The sequence below is a fragment of the Chiloscyllium plagiosum genome, unplaced genomic scaffold (assembly GCF_037043375.1).
Source record: "Chiloscyllium plagiosum isolate Xiang-an unplaced genomic scaffold, Cpla_swu_hap1 HiC_scaffold_5, whole genome shotgun sequence".
Taxonomy (NCBI): domain Eukaryota; kingdom Metazoa; phylum Chordata; class Chondrichthyes; order Orectolobiformes; family Hemiscylliidae; genus Chiloscyllium; species Chiloscyllium plagiosum.
In genome coordinates, this window is record NW_028270143.1 from 73,436,486 (window position 1) to 73,455,235 (window position 18,750).

General features: G+C 42.1%; 1 protein-coding gene across 2 annotated transcripts in view; it reads left to right on the forward strand.

Moving 5' to 3' along the window:
• Positions 1 to 18,750, forward strand: part of LOC122549954 (V-type proton ATPase 116 kDa subunit a 1-like) — a 140,626-nt gene that overhangs the window by 110,600 nt on the left and 11,276 nt on the right. For both annotated transcript variants that reach the window (XM_043690237.2, XM_043690238.2), the window contains 2 exons: positions 14,167 to 14,268; positions 14,653 to 14,770. In XM_043690237.2, the coding sequence (XP_043546172.2) occupies positions 14,167 to 14,268; positions 14,653 to 14,770 (220 nt within the window). The remainder of the gene's footprint in view (positions 1 to 14,166; positions 14,269 to 14,652; positions 14,771 to 18,750) is intronic.

The following is an 18,750-nucleotide window of genomic DNA, read 5'->3' on the forward strand; positions in this document are numbered from 1 at the left end:
TGTCCAAGGTGTGCATTCTCCTGGATATTGGCCAATGAGTTCTGTGCTTCTGGACCTCTTTTGCTGTCTCGGGTCCGCACATCTGCATCAACTACAATGGCTTGCTGAATCCTGAAGAAAATTTTAACTATTTGGCTGAAGCTTGGCTTTGATTTGGGGTTTTGCTGTGGGCTGACCTAGAGTCTCTCTTTTCAAGATATGTCCTGAGTGAGACTATCCAATTTCTTTCATTTAAGAGACATTTCCCAAACTCAGTCACACAGGGAGTCCATTTCTGTCAGAAGATTCTGCAACTTATATCCTCCACTTGCTGCATTTTTTAATGATAAAGCTAGTTGTAGTACCTATTTGAAATCCAGTTGGGCTTCAGCTAGTAGGTGTTTTTGCATGATTACATCATAAATCCCACATACCAAATAGTCAATCAACATCTCATTAAAGGTTAAACCAAAATCCGCCAGTCTTAACCAAATCAGAAATTCAGTTACTGACTCTCCTGCCTCTTGAATTGCCAAGTAAAAAACAATGACAACTGAAAATTTGAGAAGGCTTGTTGTTATAATATTTCTCAACTAAATCAGTCAACTCTTGCATGGTTTAATATCTGGTGTCTCAGGGTAAGTAACCCAAAAAGCTGTCAGGAGAATTAATCATTGCTTTTCATTTGCTGCAATGACATTTGCCGGAAAAAAAAAGTGCTTTCTTCCACATACCGGGCTCAGTCTTCAATGGCAGGATCGAATGACTCAAGCTTTCAGAGTAGATGCTGGGAAAATGTTTCCATTGGTCAGAGAAACTAGGACCCGAGAGCATAGTCTTAGCCTTAGCATAAAGGAAAGACCCTTTAAAATAGAGATAATGAGAAATGTATTCAGCTCGATGAATCTATGGAAGTACATTGCCACAGAAGGCTGCGGAGGGCAAGTCATTGAGTACATTTAAGACAGCGATAGATAGATTCTTGACTGTCAAGGGGATCAAGGGTTATGAGGAGAAAGCGGGAGAATATGGTTGAGAAACTTATCAGCCATGATTGGATGATGGAGCCTAATTTCTGTTCCTATCTCTAAAGGTCTTACGGTGTTCCTAAATAACAGCTTGATGCCAGAAATGCTTAAGGAGAAAGTGAGGACTGCAGATGCTGGAGATCAGAGCTGAAAATGTGTTGCTGGAAAAGCGCAGCAGGTCAGGCAGCATCCAAGGAGCAGGAGAATCGACGTTTCGGGCATAAGCCTTTCTTCAGGAATGAGGAAAGCATGTCCAGCAGGCTAAGATAAAAGGTAGGGAGGAGGGACTTGGGGGAGGGGCATTGGAAATGCGATAGGTGGAGGGAGGTCAAGGTGAGGGTGATAGGCCAGAGTGGGGTGGGAGCAGAGAGGTCAGGAAGAAGATTGCAGGTTAGGAAGGCGGTGCTGAGTTCGAGGGATTTGACTGAGACAAGGTGGGGGGAGGGGAAATGAGGAAACTGGAGAAATTAGGAAATGAGGAAAGGAGGGGAAATGAGGAAACTGCCTTCCTAACCTGCAATCTTCTTCCTGACCTCTCCGCCCCCACCCCACTCCGGCCTATCACCCTCACCTTGACCTCCCTCCACCTATCGCATTTCCAATGCCCCTCCCCCAAGTCCCTCCTCCCTACCTTTTATCTTAGCCTGCTGGACACGTTTTCCTCATTCCTGAAGAAGGGCTTATGCCCGAAACGTTGATTCTCCTGCTCCTTGGATACTGCCTGACCTGCTGCGCTTTTCCAGCAACTCATTTTCAGCCAGAAATGCTTAGCCTAACTCAATAATAATTGTCATGAGTGAACTTCTTCAGGAGCGTGCTTTGCTCACGTCACCACGGCGGCACGGTGGCACAGTGGTTAGCACTGCTGCCTCACAGCGCCTGAGACCTGGATTCAATTCCCGCCTCAGGCGACTGTGTGGAGTTTGCACGTTCTCCCCGTGTCTGCGTAGGTTTCCTCCGGGTGCTCCGGTTTCCTCCCACAGTCCAAAGATGTGTAGGTCAGGTGAATTGGCCATCCTAAATTGCCCGTAGTGTTAGGTAAGGGGTAAATGTAGGGGTATGGGTGGGTTGCGCTTCGGCGGGTCGGTGTGGACTTGTTGGGCCGAAGGGCCTGTTTCCACACTGTAATGTAATCTAATCTAATCACCACTGAAATAACCCCACAGAGGCTGGCATCCCTTCACTTAGTCACCCTTTACTTACATGTAGAAAGTCCTTAACAGTAATCTAGCTCCCTCAGAGCTAGCTTTCAGAATGATAGGTTGTCTAGTATTTCTGTTTTTTTTGTTTTTTGTCTTTCACTTCTTGACATTGATCCAGCTCCATCAGAGGCAGCTCTCGGAGTGAACAGTACCTCTGACACTCCTGTTTTTTTCCCTCCCCACACACAACCGCCTAACTGCGGTAGTACTTATTTTTCCCCAACACCCATGTTGTATGTGTGCAGGTGTGAGACACACTGAAAGACACAAGGTGTATAAACCTTTATTCAATTTCCACCACCAGGAAGAAAAGAAACACCCAAGTGACCAGTGACAAGCGATGCACCTCACATCAAAGGGCAATGCTGCGTGATCAAACAGTGAAGGGGAGGGCAGGGATTAAATCAAAACAGAATTGGACAGGGAAATAATACACTCCACTCCTTGTGGTACCCACCTCTTCCTGAACAGCTCAAAGGTGTTGGTGGACACAACGTGCTCCTTCTCCAGAGATACCCGGGCTCTAATGTAACCGCAGAAAAGGGGCAGGCAATCGGCCATAATGACTTCCTCCATGGCCTGCTGCCTGGACCTGTTTATGGCCAATTTGGCCAGGCCCAGGAGCAGACCCACGAGCAGGTCCTCAGACCTGCCCTGCCCCCTCTGTATCGGGTGCCCAAAGATCAGGAGCATGGGACTGAAGTGCAACCAAAAACAGAGAAGCAGGTTTTTTAGAAAATCAAAAAGGGAGTGCAAATGCCCACACCCAATGTCCACAACACCACAGAACAAGCAGTTGGGCTTGGAGTCCGTGAACCACCGCAATCTGTGGTTGCAGGGGACCGCTGCGTGCAGCACCCTCCACCCCAGATCCCCAAGAGAAAGGGAGAGGACTCCCACGTAGAGAGCCCTCCACTGAAGATCCCACCGCCAAATGGGCATGCCAAGGCATGTCAGGGCTGTGAATGAGGGAGAAGAGGTAGATGGTTTGCAGCAGCAGTCGATACAGGACCCGCCGTTTTATGTCCCTAAAAGGGGTAAAACTAATATTCCGAAGGCGGCTGAGGTTGTGGGGCACAGGTTCCTGTGGGAAGTACGGGACTTTGGGGTCAATGTGAAATTCCATCTGGGCAGGGGTAAGCACAGACGAGATTCCACTGCACAATACCCCTGTTTTTATCTGTCAGCCAGGGCTTCATGATTGGGCAAGATTAACAGCCCCAATCAGGGAACTCATATTCTCTGCAGTTCACCTAGCTGACCCCATTACAATCATTACATTCACTACTTTTATATTCCATTTTCTTGAATTAAAGGCCAACGTTTCATCTGTCTTTCCTATTGCTTCTTGAATTTGGATCTTAGCCTTTTATGATTCATCTGCCTGTTCTATAGCCTTCTACAGTCTTTTCTCATTTAAATAATATTCAGCTTCTCTGTTCTTTCTGTGAAAGTACGAAAGTACGTTGCCCATATTATACTCCATCTGCTCCCTTTTCTCCAACTCTTTGATATGTATTAGTTAACCAATCCTTTATCAATGCCAATATACTATCTCCAACACTGTGGCCTCTTATTAAGTAACCTAATGTGTAGTATCGTATCAAAAGCCTCCTGAAAATCCAAATATATTGCAGTTTACTGCTTCCCCTTTATCTATCATGCTTGTTACTTCCTCCAAAGCATTCTGGTACATTTGTCAGGCATGATTTCTCCTTCATGAAGCTATGCTGACTCCTATCGATAACATTATATATTTCTAAACACTCTATGACATCCTTTATAATGGACTCTTAATATTTTCTGATAGTATACGTTAAGCTGACTGGTCTTTAGTTACCTCTTTTTGTCTCTCTCCCTTTTTAAATAAAAATGTTACATTGTCAGCTTTCTAATTCTCTTGGACATTTCCAAAATCTAAGAGTTCTTGGAATATTACTACCAGTGCATCCACTATCTCAGAAGCTACTTCCTTTAATATCTGGGATATAGCCCATCAGATTCCTTTTAAGCTATAAGATCTACTTTAAACAGACAGATCCTGGGCGGCACGGTGGCACAGTGGTTAGCACTGCTGCCTCACAGCGCCTGAGACCCGGGTTCAATTCCCGCCTCAGGCGACTGACTGTGTGGAGTTTGCACGTTCTCCCCGTGTCTGCATGGGTTTCCTCCGGGTGCTCCGGTTTCCTCCCACAGTCCAAAAGATGTGCAGGGTCAGGTGAATTGGCCATGCTAAATTGCCCGTAGTGTTAGGTAAGGGGTAAATGTAGGGGTATGGGTGGGTTTCGCTTCGGCGGGTCGGTGTGGACTTGTTGGGCCGAAGGGCCTGTTTCTACACTGTAATGTAATCTAATCTAAAAAAAAAATCTAATCTAATCTAATCTAATCCTCAAGTACCCAGATTGCCTGATTGCTTAATTTGCACTTCTCGCATGTCATTGAGAGATTGGAAGGCATGAAATCAGAACAACAAAGGATGAATTTCCTCAATCATAGAAATTAAATGTGGTTGAACCGATGAAACATCCCCGTTATCCTTTTAGTTGAGAATACATGTTCCAACTTAAATATTTGTTACTATACTAGATAATGTATCTCTGAAACAAGAGGCCTAGGTTCAAGTTCAACTGTGCCAGTGGTATGTAGTAACCTCTCCAAACAGGTTGATAACAAAATATCTGCATGAGATAATGGCCCTGTTTCTGTGTAGTGGTTGTCCAATTCACTTTAATCAAGAAAGACCACTGATTCAACACTAGGCAGAAACATTCGCATGCATTGCTGGTGTCATAGTAAATAACTGATTGCTGATTTAAGTGGTCTGGTGGTGCGGTGGTGCAGTGGTGGCATCCTGTGCCAAGAGGATGGAATGCACTTCCCACCAGCTCTAGAGATGTGTATTAATGATTCTAAACAATTTGCTTAGGAAAATATCTGCACTAGATAGTGAGGTTCAATGCAATCTATTAATTATGTATGCATGAACTGTTAACGATAACACAAAAATGCAATAAGTGCATACTTAAAGTACAAAGTGCTATAGAATTTACTGTATCACAAGTGTTAAGCTTGTTTGATTGATTTATTGTCACATACTGAAGTATAGTGAAAAGCCTTTTTTTACAATCAGTACAGTCAGGAAATGAAAGATGTACAGAACACAAAGACTTAGGCAGAGGCATACAAGTTACATTGTACAGTGCTTGCACTAGGTGAAATCAACATTAGCAAGATCAGCATAAAAAAGTCTAAATAGCTGGCCAAGCCTTTTTGAATTCTGAATTGTCCATTCTAACACTGTTCTATTCATGCTTTTTTTATTAATTCTAATTATGCGAATAACTCCAAGTTCCAAGTTACTGGTCTTCAGTTTTAACAGGAATAACAACTGTTATTCAGGTTAAATAACTGTAGACCCCATCTACCACCCCCTGAGAAAAGGGACAGGAAGTGACTTCACCACTGGAAATGACATCACCAACCCAAAGAAACCTAAACATATAAATAGAAAGCAGGAATTTTCAGCATTGCTTCGTTTGAGGCCCACTGAAGATGTTACCTAGTAGGGTAACGAAACATCTGGAAATGAACCTTTCAACTCAGCAAGCAAACCTACATCCAAAACTTCAACCTGAGCAACAAATCTTCTCAAAACTCACTAGGAATAACAACTCCCCAAACCTTCACCTTGTCTGTGTTGTCAATCAAGTCTTTCAATGAGAGACAATTGCAAGGATTTCTGTTTTCTCTTGAAAAAGTCCCTCAGTAATATTCTTGAAAGAGTTGACAATTCTAATTTCCAAGTCGATGGCACTATTAACCGGTCAACTCACAATTGCATGATTTATATAAGTTGCTGCAGCCATTACATTTAACCAAGGAAATCTGTTTCTACCTCTGTTGAAACCTGACTGGTTTAAATATTTCCTGCTCATTCTGCGTCTTTGCAGTAAATCATGTTAAAACCTGCAGATGGAATTACTTTTCATTTAATCTGATCTTCACAAAAGTACTTAACAGGTGAACGTTTAGAATTAAGGTTAACTGTGTCCTTCCACTTCAAGACTGTCACATAAAAATGTAGTTTCAAATAGTTACATATTAGCCATAGGCAAAGAACAAACTTAAACTCAGAATCTTGTATTTCAGTATTGGACAACTGAGGTGTTCAATAACAAAAAGATTAAGAGCTATGGAGAGAGAGCAAGCTAATGTCTTGAGTCTAGATGAGTCTTCATTGAGGCTGCAGTGTGAAGGGGACTGCATTTATGCTATTGTTTGAGGGGAGGGTTGGGGGTAGTGGGCATAGGGTGCTGTTGGAGAAAAGATGTTGATAGTTCAGATTAAGTGATTGGAATGTGAGAACAGCAGAACAGTGGTGTGTGCCCTGCCAGACTTGAAAGTATAGACAGTCCCATTGGGCTTGTGGGAGGGGAGAGATGACATGCTAACAGAAAGTAACAAACTCAAAGAAAGGGAAGAAATGGTTCCCAATTTAAAGGTGTTGAACTCAATATTAAGTCCAGAAGGCTGTAAAGTGCCTAGTCTGGAGGCTGTAAAGTGCCTGTTCCTCCAGTTTGTGCTGTGATTCACTGGAACACTGCAGCATGCAGAGGACAGACATGGGGGCATGTAAGCAGGACCCTGTGTTAAAATGACCGGCTACGGGAAGATCGGGGTCATACTTGCGTACAGTGCAGAGATGTTCCACAAAGCAGTCAACTAATCTGCATTTGGTTTCTCCAATGTAGGGTAAGACCACATTGGGTGCAGCAAATACAATACACAAAATTGGAGGAGGTACAGGTGAATTGCTGCTTCACCTGGAAATACTGTTTAGGTCCTTGGGATGGTGAGCAGGGAGGAGGTGAAGGGGCAGGTTTGGTTACATGGGAAGGGGGGAGTTGATTGGTGTGGAATGGACTATGGTGTTCCAGAGGGAACAATCCCTGCAAAATGCAGACAGGGGAGTGAGGGGACAATTGTATGGTGATGGTATTCTGCTGGAGTTGTCTGAAATGGCAGAAAATTATCCTTTGAATGTGGAGGCTGGTGCGATGAAAAGTGAAGACAAGGGGAACCCGTTGTTGTGAGAGAGGAGAAGGGGCAGGGGTGGAAGCATGCATGATAGGTCGGTTACGGTTGAGGGCCGTGTCAACCACATAGCATGGGAAACCACCATCAAGGAAGAAGCAAGCCACGTCAGCAGTGCTGTTTTGGAAATGGCAATATCTGAACAGATGTGATGTAGATGAAGGAATTGGGAGAATGGAATGGTGTTCTTGCATGATGTGGGGTGTAACAAGCTGTAGTGAAGATCGTTATGGGAGTCAGTGGCTTTGTAGTGAATGGCAGTGGACAGTTTATTCCCCAAAATGGAGACAGAGAGATCAAGAAAAGGAAGGGAAGTGTCAGAAATGGGCAATGTGAAGGTGGAGGGATGGAATTTTCAAGGTCTTGGCAGGAGCATGAAGTGTTAAGTCCTTTTTCCCCAAGATCCTTACACACTTGATGCAACTGCAAACACCAGCTTCTGTGAACAACCAAAAGTTTATTAAGCAAATACAGTACAAACTTTGGAGAAACTCTTAACACTCTTTGCCATGCTTGCCAAGCGTGTCGAGAGATCTCTCTGAACAAAGGAACAGTCCACCTTTTATACAAAATCTTTACATCACAGTCAGTAATGCCCACAAGACAACCCCCAGTCAGTCCCCCACAGTCACATGCTACTCAGTGACCTAATCATCTCCAGAAACAATGTAGTGTAGATCATCCCTTAATGTTCAAATCTGTTGCAAATCATTTTTTTAATTTCAGGGAGTAGTCAAAATTGCAACTACAATGTTCATACTGATTAAGATAGGATGACGATGCAAATGTGAATTATCTCTAAATAATAGGAGATGGCCATGTATATGGCTCTGAATGGCAAGAGATGACAATGTAAATTCACTTATATTCTAACTGTAGAATGCTACCCCCAGGGCATTCAATTTTATGCAGGTCAGCAGAGCAAATTAACTCTTTTATATCACATTCCCTCCTTTTATCATTCCATGATAATTACCAAGGTGTCACTACCAGCTTATTCATAAGACTCTGACAGCCAGTGTTTAAGCAAGTCATTGACACAGAGCATACAATGATTTTAACAAGAATTACTATTCCATGCAGTGGATAGAATCTGCAGGATCCTCCCACATGGAAAAAAGGTTTTCACCAGTAAAGTTCTTAAATCCACAGTCATTAGTGACCACTCAATCAACTCCAAGTTGAGTGGAAATGAGTCAGTTATCCAAAATCTCCTGCAGTAAAGTCCAATCTGAAAACAAATTCAGTCTGTCCTTGCACACCACTCCATGAAGAAATGAGTTCTTGGATAAGGGCAGTTAAATATTTCACAATACTGACGAGACTTCCAACCTTGCAGAGATGCTTCAGATGGAGGATACCAGCACATCTGAGCATGAAGTGCAGCCGTTGCAGCTGCAAGATCGGTGAACGCAGCATTCTTTGCTGCTTCTGCTCCGGCTCTGCTGTCAACTGTAACAAAGCCACCTGGCTGTTTTGATGTTGGCTTGATCAATGAACCATCATATCCCGTAAATGATCGAAAGCGAATGTAAAGCTCACGTGGTTTAAAATCCATAGAAAGGCCACTGACAAAAAGTGTATGGACCTCCTCTTCACTGTTGTTAGTTTCTTCACTTTTCATACTCATGACTGGGGAGCTGATTGAATCCATTGGATCAGGTTGTGGAGGGGTGGGCAGTGGTCTGAAGGTGTGCTTTACCTGTGAGTGGAGAAACTCTAGAGACGATGTTAGCTGCTGAAAGTATCTTTGCATTTCCTCTCTCATTCCTTCCTTGCCAAGGTAGTTATCAGCATGAAGACAGTTACACATTCAACTACACTAAATTGCGTCTGCCTATTTCAATGTTCTCAGTTGTCTTGAAGTTTGTTACTCTGTTCACCATTTATAATCTTATCAAGTATTATACAATCCATAAACTTCTGAATTGTACTGTCTAAACAATTCAGTCATTTATAAATAACAATCAGTGGTCCTAAAATAAAACTCTTGGGGGACCCCATTCAGGTTATTCAAAAATTATTTTCGTTTAACAAATTGATACTTGGCTAACGTGAAAGCTGTCAGGAAAAATATTTCAAAAATCCAGAACAGCAAGAAAACAACAAAATGTTTCCTGTGCTTTAGCCTTTGAAGAGGCAGTTTCAGTTCAGATTTAAATCTCTAGTATTCGTGGGAAACAAATGCAGAATATATTAAAGTATGTCTCCAAATGAAACTTCCCAAAAAAAAGTTGGAATTACAGTGTTATAGAGCAGTAACTGTACAACTTTGATAGAGATTAGCATTCGTTGAATTTGCAATATGAAGGGGGACAATGAAGTCTAAACAATAATTGACAGAACTTAAACATCTCGGTCGCAAGTTTGAATATTCTCTAAAATCTTAACAAAATATCAAAATTAAAATGCACTCTTCTTTTTGTGAAAACTCTGCATTAAAAAAAACAGCAAGGATATTTTAATGCAATACATTGATGCAAAGCATGACCACTGACAATTATTTTTTGAAACAGGCATTGTAGAATTTCAAGGCCTCCAATCAATTTGTTTTAAGGTTACATGTTTGATCATTTTAAAAAGGACCTAATGTTGTATAATATTAATGTAAAAACAAAATCTGCCCTATTACACACAAAAAACACAATGAGTTGTGATCCTAATTCAAATAAGGCAAACATATTTTTGAACTAGTATTTTAACAAATCAAGATACTTGAATATCAAACACTTTCAGTATGGCATAATTTATATTGAAACTTCCTTTTTTGACCCAAGTATTAGTATGACCTTAATTTCAGCGATTTTCTTTTTTTTTTGAAGCGCCTCTGGTCATAATTCTTCTCATTTTAATACGGGGGAAAAAGATGGCACATTTGCGACCTCCCCTCAGGTCACCCGGTGATGATCAATGAAATGGAAAATGAGGAATCAAAAAGATGGACAAGGTGGCCCCCAAAGATCCACACCAGAGTTGGACAAAAATAAATCACGTCCACAGATACCCCAGTCAACCACCACAGCACAAAAAAAAAACACAAGCATTGGTCCAAGATTCCCAAAGCTCTGTGAACCCCATAGCGTCCAGCATGCGCACACAAAAAGATCACTAAAACATCCTCAACTCAGTGGAAACCAGAGTGAGGAACGCCTCCACACCATCAAACGAGGCCGCAAATGAAAGAAAGACCAGTTGCACCCTCCCGACGAAACCACACCAACAAAAAGAGAAAACCCTTGCAGAGGGCCACACGGTGCTGCAGTCCAAGCCACCCCTTCCCCAGAAGCAAGACATGCCACTCAAGACACAATGCAGTGACCTAATCATCTCCAGAAACAATGTAATGTAAATCATCCCTTAGTGTTCAAATCTGTTGCAAATTGTTTTTTTATTAACTACTGGGAGTAGTCAAAATTCCAAATGTAATGTTCTCATTGATTTTGAATGGGATGATAATGTAAATGTAAATTATCACTGAATAATAGGAGATGGCCATGCAAATAGCTGTGAATGGCAAGGGATGGGAAAGCAAACTCACTCACATTCAGAGCCATCCCACCCTGCCCCCAGGGCATTTAAATTCTCGCAGGTCAGCAGAACAAATTAACTCTTTAATATCTCAGAGGTGGTTGGCAAAGTACAGTAGCACCTCGATATACAAACGACCCTGTTCACGAACAAATCAATTTACGAACAGGATTGTATGTAAACTTTTGCTTCAACGTACGTACGAAATTCAAGGTACGAACGAAGGTACGAACGCAAAAAGCCCGTGTGTGACCACATGGTGTCATTGTTCTGCTTTCCTACGCGCTTGTTGAACGCAAAAGCTCTCGGGCCCCACGTGATCTCATTCAGTTCATCTTTGGCGCGTGCGCTGTGAAAGCATTCTTACGCTATCCGAACAATGGGAAAAATTGATTCAGTTCATGAACGGATTAAGTTCGTAAGTCGAGGCACTACTGTACTGAGAAAAGACTTGTACAAAAGGCTAGTGTAAGACTGGAATAAAGATCGGTCCATATACCCCATAAAGTGGCAGGCATAACTAGGATCCTTTGACATGGAAGAAGTGAGATGAATTAAAGGAAATATAGTTCAGTGAGAGAACGAGTTCAGCCAGGCAGTAGGAGGTGGTATTGAAATGAGGATTGTTCAGGCCTCTGGTCAAGGAGGAAGCTGAGAGCTCTCAGACCATCCAGGTGGGGAGTGGAGGTATAGAGAAATTGGACATCCATAGTGAACAGCAGGCAGTTAGGGCCTGGTAACTGGAAATTGTCAATATGGTGGAGGGAATCAGAGGAATCATGGATGTAAGTAGGAGGGTCTGGACAAGTGGAGAGAATGGAGTCAAGGTGGGAGGAAATGAGCTTAGTGGGGCAGGAACAGGCTAATATGATGGGCTTACCAGGGCAATCTGGATTGTGGATTTTGGGAAGGGGGTAGAAGCAGGCTAACCAGAGTTGGGAGACTAGTTGGTTGGAGGCAATGGGGGGAAGATCTCCAGAGGTAGAGAGGTTGGTGACAGTCCTGGCAACAATGGATTGAAGTTCGGATGTGGGGGTCATGGTCCGGCGGGCGGTAGGAAGAAGTGTCTGAGAGCTGGCATTGAGCCTCCACAAGGTAAAGATCAGTGCGCCAGACTACAACAACACCACCTCTGTCAGCTGGTTTGATAACTCAGTCAGAGTTAGACCTAAGAGAGTGATGTGTGGCAATTTCAGAAGGGAACAGATTAGAATAGCTGAGAGTAGCAGAGAAATCAAGACTGCTGATGTCACGCCGGCAGTTTTCAATGAAGAGATCGAGGGCAGTTAAGAGGTCACGGGAAGGGTGAATACTGGAGGCGGGTGAAAGGATCAGTGGAACGAGAGAAGAGGGGAGTCCTGCCTGAGGAAGTGAGCACGGAGACGGAGGCAGCAGACAAACAGTTCAACATCATGATGAGCCTGACATTCATTAAGGTGGGGGTGTAAGGGTATGAAGCTGTGTCCTTTGCTGAGCATAGTACAATTAGCCTCAGAGAGAGGATGGTCAGGAGGTATGGTGAACACATGGCATGGGCTGGGGTTAGGGGGAGAGGCATCAGGGGAAAGGAAAGTAATGGCATCTGAGGGCTAGAAAGAGGTGGGTGCTGGAGAGGGTGGGGTCTGCAGGACAAATTGTGGCATCTATAATTTGATTGAGCGTGCGCACTTTGATGACCGTAAGGAAGAGAAAAACTCTTTTGTCAAGATGATGGATGAGGCAAAGGATAAAGTGAAACCGGAGAATGGCTCAGCTTTGAGACAGGGTTAGTCGGTGTTGCTGCAGAGTGGACTCAAGGGTGTACATTTGTTGGGGGATGGCATTGATCATGGATCGCAGGATTCAGCGGGAACAGCAGTCCGAGCAAAGTGGTATGTCCTGGAGATACTTGTAATCCTGGGTAGATTCAAAACATGATGTGTAAAATTTGAGTTGAAATCCATGCGGGGTAAATTTGAATTATTGGTAGTTGCTGAGGAAGGAAACATGGCTCTGGAAGCGAGTTTTGGCAAACATCTTGTTGAACACCAGCAGTGAAATGGAGAGCAATGAAGATGTACAGGGTGAAAGTGTCAATTGGAATTCCTGTTGTAGGGAAGAGCAAAACTTCTTCAGGGTAGGCATTCCATTAAGAGATGTGATAGTCAATTAAACAAAATGTAGGAGAAACCTACTGCAGATGCTGGAATCTCTACTGAAGATAACCAATGCTGGAGATCAAAGCGGGTCAGACAGCAAACATGGAGAGAGAGCAAGCTAACATCTTGAGTCTAGATGACTCTTCATCAGAGATTAAAGGGAATTTGGAGGGGACATCACTTATGCTATATTTTGGTGGTGGTGGGGGGGCGGTGGGAGTGGTCCCAGTTCTGCTCTGATGATGAGTCATCTAGACTCGAGATGTTAGCTTGCTCTCTCTCCATGGACAAAATTAAAAATCACACAACACCAGGTTATAGTCCAACAGCTTTATTTGGAAGCACTAGCTTTCAGAGCATAGCTGATGAAGGAGCAGCATTCCGAAAGCTAGTGCTTCCAAATAAACGTGTTGGACTATAACCTGTGTTGTGTAATTTTTAACTTTGTCCACCCCAGTCCAACACCAGCTCTAACATCATCTCTCCATGAATGCTGGCTGACCCATGTGATCGCCAGTGTTGTTGTTTTCAGTGCAGATTCCAGCATTTGCAGTATTTTTTTTCCTGGATTAACAGCTATGCCTCTGCTAATTCCATTGAATTGTATAACCCATAGTGATCATAATTTCAAACACAAAGAGCAGGAAACTGAATTGAACTAAAGATGCATTTCTGATTCTCAACAGGAGTTCTAAGATCACATCACAAAACTATAATGAACAGAGCCATTGTGCCTACCAACCCAGCTCCATCCCTTTCCCATCTGTCCTTGACCATTCTTCTACATAGAAAGAAACTTTTGATAACACAGTAAACTATGCCCTACAACAAGCTGAAATATACTCCTACATTCCCTCACACTATAAGCATTTCCCAATCTCTCTCCACTGGACTTGACCCTCCAACCTAAACATGGGTAAGGACATTGGAACCTAGCCCCTCAGCCCACATCAAACCCCCCTCCCAACCTCTCATTGATCGTATATTTAGCGGAAATTGGAACCTACAGATTTTACTGAATAATTGAAGGAGTCCTGAATAAATCCTGATTAAACTGTATTGATACAATGAAGCAACACTGTATTCTTTTATTTGTTCATTTTGATTTATTGATGTTATCACATTATTTTATCTTCATGCAGCCTTTTTTTGTAGGTGTACAAATTATTAATGATTTTTAATGGTCCTTCTATCAAGGTACGTCTTTGTGACAACTCAAAGGTTTCTATCCTCCGGTCTGAGCATACTGAGGCAGAAATAAAAGGAGGAGGAGACAAGAATCACTGGGAGGAAGAAAAGGTAAATTTTCATCCAAGGGTAAGGTAAGATGGTGATAGAGATCAACGGTAAGTTTACTAATATGTACCACACATTAATGGCTATGTACAGAATAATGTATCTGTGAAAATCTCAGACTTGAGTCAATCATGTGATTACCACTTCTCCCATATTAAGTGCACTTTCGAACTATTTTTTCTACATCTAAGGACACTACTTATAGTAACTATAACTATAAACTACTAACTATAAATGCCTTATTTTAAAATAAAAGCTAGTTTTTTTTCCAATGAGCATTATATAAATAACTTTCAAAAATAACTGTAACAGTAAACTATAAAATCTGTTAGTGCTGCATTGCTCATGGATTGATATGGTTACCTATCATTATGTTTAACTCAACAGTTCAGCTTTGGTGACACCTTTGTACAACAAGCTATCCACACCATTGAGTACTGCCTGGGTTGTGTCTCAAACACTGCCTCATACCTTCGCTTATGGGCCTTAAGCTTGGCTCATGCTGGTAACTATACTTAGCATAAGTTTACATTTGCCTAATAATGTCACTAAGAATATCTCAACTCCAGCTGCTGATAATCTAAGTGGGTTTGATGTTCTGATGCATATCATAGAGTCATAGAGATATACAGCATGGAAACAGACCCTTCAATCTAACTCGTCCATACCGACCAGATATCCTAAATTCATTTAGTCCCATTTGCCAGCATTCCTCTGAACCCTTCCTATTCATATACCCATCCAGATGTCTTTTAAAGATTGTCTTTGTACCAACCTCCACCACTTCCTCTGGCAGCTCATTCCATACACGTACCACCCTCCACATGAAAATGTTGCCTTTTAGGCCCCTTTTAAATCTTTCCCTTCTCACCCTAAAATTATGCCCTCTGGTTCTGGATTCCCCCACCTTGTCTGTTTATCCTATCCATGCCATTCATGATTTCATAAACTTCTATAAGGTCACTCCTCAGCCTCTGACTCTCCAGGGAAAACAGCCTCAGCTTATTCAGCCTCTCTCTATGGCTAAAACCCTCCAACTCTGGCAACATCCTTATAAACTAGAACTATGGAGCATTTTAATTTTGTAGCAATCCCTTGTTGACATCAAACTCATGCAAGTCAAGAGACCAGAATCAGAAAATTACCACTAGGGAAAGATTATGACGGGCATATATTGTGCTAATGTTTTCATCTGAAATGCTATGGTTAGATTTATAGCCAACAAACTTTTGTATTATTAATCTGTAGTGATTGGAACCAGGGCCAGGTAGATCTCATTGCTTGTGAGACCCTTGCTTGGCGTTGTTAACTTGAGCCAATCAGAAAGCCCTGGCTGACAGATATAAACAGGAGATTCGGAAGGTCTCCTCAGTCTAGGGACTGGCTTTGAGCTTGCTGGTCAGACCCCATGTACTGTGCACTTGTAAATAAAGGGTGACTTGGTGGATACCTGCCTCTGTGCTGTTATTTCCTAATCTAAGATACTGAAACTACTTAAGGCAGGATGTCCACACAACGCCTTTGGCAGAAAGAAGTTCAGTCTTGATAAACAGTGTGTGCTTATTCCATAGTGCTTACCTCGACTCAAGCTGTATCTAATGTACTTCCATTGGAGTTACATGAGAGGCTCTTGTAAGACCTCAGGCAGGATTGTTTAGCTGTATGGAGTTTAATACTAAACCTGCACCTTAGAAATGCAATGGTTAAAGAACTCATTCACTGCATGCTAATTCAAAGGCATTACTATCATTTTAACACTTTTCACCACGGCTAAAATGTTTATATTCTTCCATCATTTAGAACGATAAAAAGCAGATTAAATGACGAGACAAATTTTGCAAATGTGCAAAAGTGAAATAAAAGCTAGAGAAAGACTACTCAATGAGTTCTGAGAAAGGGTCCACTCTTGGACCTGAGACGTTAACTGTGATTTCTGTCCACTGATGCTGCCAGACCTGTTGAGCTTTTTGAGCAATTTCAGTTTTTGTGTCATAGAAGAGGTGATCCTGGTTATCTTATGTTTAATTAAAGCATTTTTGATTAACATGGCATTTTCTTACCTGATTGTTCTAATTGAACTCAAATTTTCAAGCCCAAAATAGTACAATGCACGGCCAACAGGAATTGTCAAGGTTACATGCCAATTTTCAGCATAGTGTGAGCTTAACACTGCAATTTATAACATAAATAGTTGCCAAAAAGATTGAAGTTATTAAAATTAAGTTTCTGGCCCAGACATCGTAGCCTTCATAGAAGATGGAGATGGAAACAAAGGAAAACGTAACTAATGTTCCTAAGGATGAGAAGTTGTCCAACACAGCCTTGGATGTTTAAGAGATATAACAAAATCTTGATGACCAGTAATTAAATACAGAGCAAACAGAACGAGTTACAAAAGGTAGCCCACATAGCTGAGGTTAGTCATAAATCAAATGTCGATGCAATCAGACAGGTATTTCTATTCAATATGAATTGCTATGGAAACTGCAAAAATCCTTGAAAATCCACTGAAGCGATAACTCAATTGCTAATTCCAAATATAGACCCATTGTCCAATCTGACTGCCTCAATTGGAGTTATACAGAAAGAATTTTTATCAACTCATGGATCTGAAATTTCATTCCCAGTGTAATTGAAACTTATTGTGGCAAAATTTGACACAATGTAGGAACGCAATGGCTGCACAAAATGCAGCCTCAGGCTTATTTAAATAATTACTCATATCAGATATTCCAGCTTTGTCCTTGTGTTGAGAAAAATTAACTAGTTCACTAATGCACTTCAGGTCACATCCTGCCACCCTACCAGCCTACATGATGTCATTCTATACCAATTTATTATGCTTGACTCAGCAGAACTCAAGAGAAGCAATAAATACTGGCTTAGCGAGACAGGCAGGAGGCTGGAAGAATGCAGCAAGCCAGGCAGCATCAGGAGGTGTGGTGTTGGGAAAGCACAGCCAATCAAGCAGCATCTGAGGAGCAGGAGAGTTGACATTTTGAGCGGAAGCTTTTCATCAGGAATGTCTGATGAAGAGCTTATGCTCAAAATATCTACTCTCCTGCTCCTCAGATGCTGCCTGACTGGCTTTGCTTTTCCAGCATCACATTTTTTGACTCTGATCTCCAGCATCTGCAGTCCTCACTTTCTCCTAGCATCAGGAAGTGGAGAAGTCAACGTTTCAGGTATAACCCATACCCAAAACATTGACTTCTCCACCTCCTGATGCTGCCTGGCTAACTACGTTCTTCCAGCCTCCTGCCTGTCAACCTTGGATTCCAGCATCTGCAGTGTTTTTGTGCCTAAATAAATACTTGCCAGTGTCATATACTTTCCAAAAATAAAAACAATAAAGAGAGGTAGACTGCATCATGGTTGCCTGCACTCAGTACAGACCTTGAAGTTATTCCTCTGTCACCCCGACAAAAAAGAGAAAACGTCAGCAGTGCCCTTTTCCCACCGTGAGCTACCTTTTCCATTGCTCTGCCCCTGCAAAGGCTGCTGTCGATATCTCCATCTTCAGTGTATGTAAACATCCTGCCACCGCTCCCTGTACCCACCACCTCCCCAATCCAGCACCTCACTGCCACATCACAGGTCACAAGACAGAACAGTTAAGGAAAACAGAACTTCATTTCCATTGGACATTACAGTGCAAACTTGCATTTATTTGGCACTTTTATCATGGTGCTACGTACCACGGCACTTTGAACAAAATTTGGTGATGAGCCGCACAGGATGATATCCGAACAGATGATCAAAAACTTTTTCAAAGAGGTGGATTGTAAAGAGTAACTTAAATTCAATTCATTACAGTCAATTCCTGGAATAAGTGCCCAATTGTAACCAATTTACTTACCCTGCTGAACTTTCAGAGATAAATGAATGAAGAATTGAGTCTTCAGTGGATTGAGGAGACATATGTGTTCTGCCACTGCCAAAGATCTTGGAAATGCCAGTGGTAGCCAACCTTGAGACATACATAGATTTCTCCAACCCACACAGTCATCCTAAAAATATTGATGTAGAAGACAGTTGAAGAGGCAGGGAATTTTATGATAGGAATTCCAGACTTAAGGACATTGGCTGAGAATACAACCACCAGTGATGGGGCAATGAAAATCAGGATACATAAGAGACCATAACTGGGGGTATGCAGATATTTGAGAAGGTTGTAGGACTGGGAGAGATTACAGAGAAAGGAAAGGATATATTTGAAAACAAGCATGAAAATAAAATTATGTGAAAGTCAGCAGATGCTCTATGTTCAGACTTATCATGTTGCTGTTAGAATACAAATCATATCACATGTATTATCATTCAATAAAGATTAATCTCAAATACACAAACACATTATTGCATACACAAGTGTGATGTCCATCAATGATAAGCATTCATAAAACAATATGACCTCTGAATGAGGATATCCCAAAAAATGCACATGATGAACACAATAATCAAGTGAACAGACTGTCGTCTGAAACG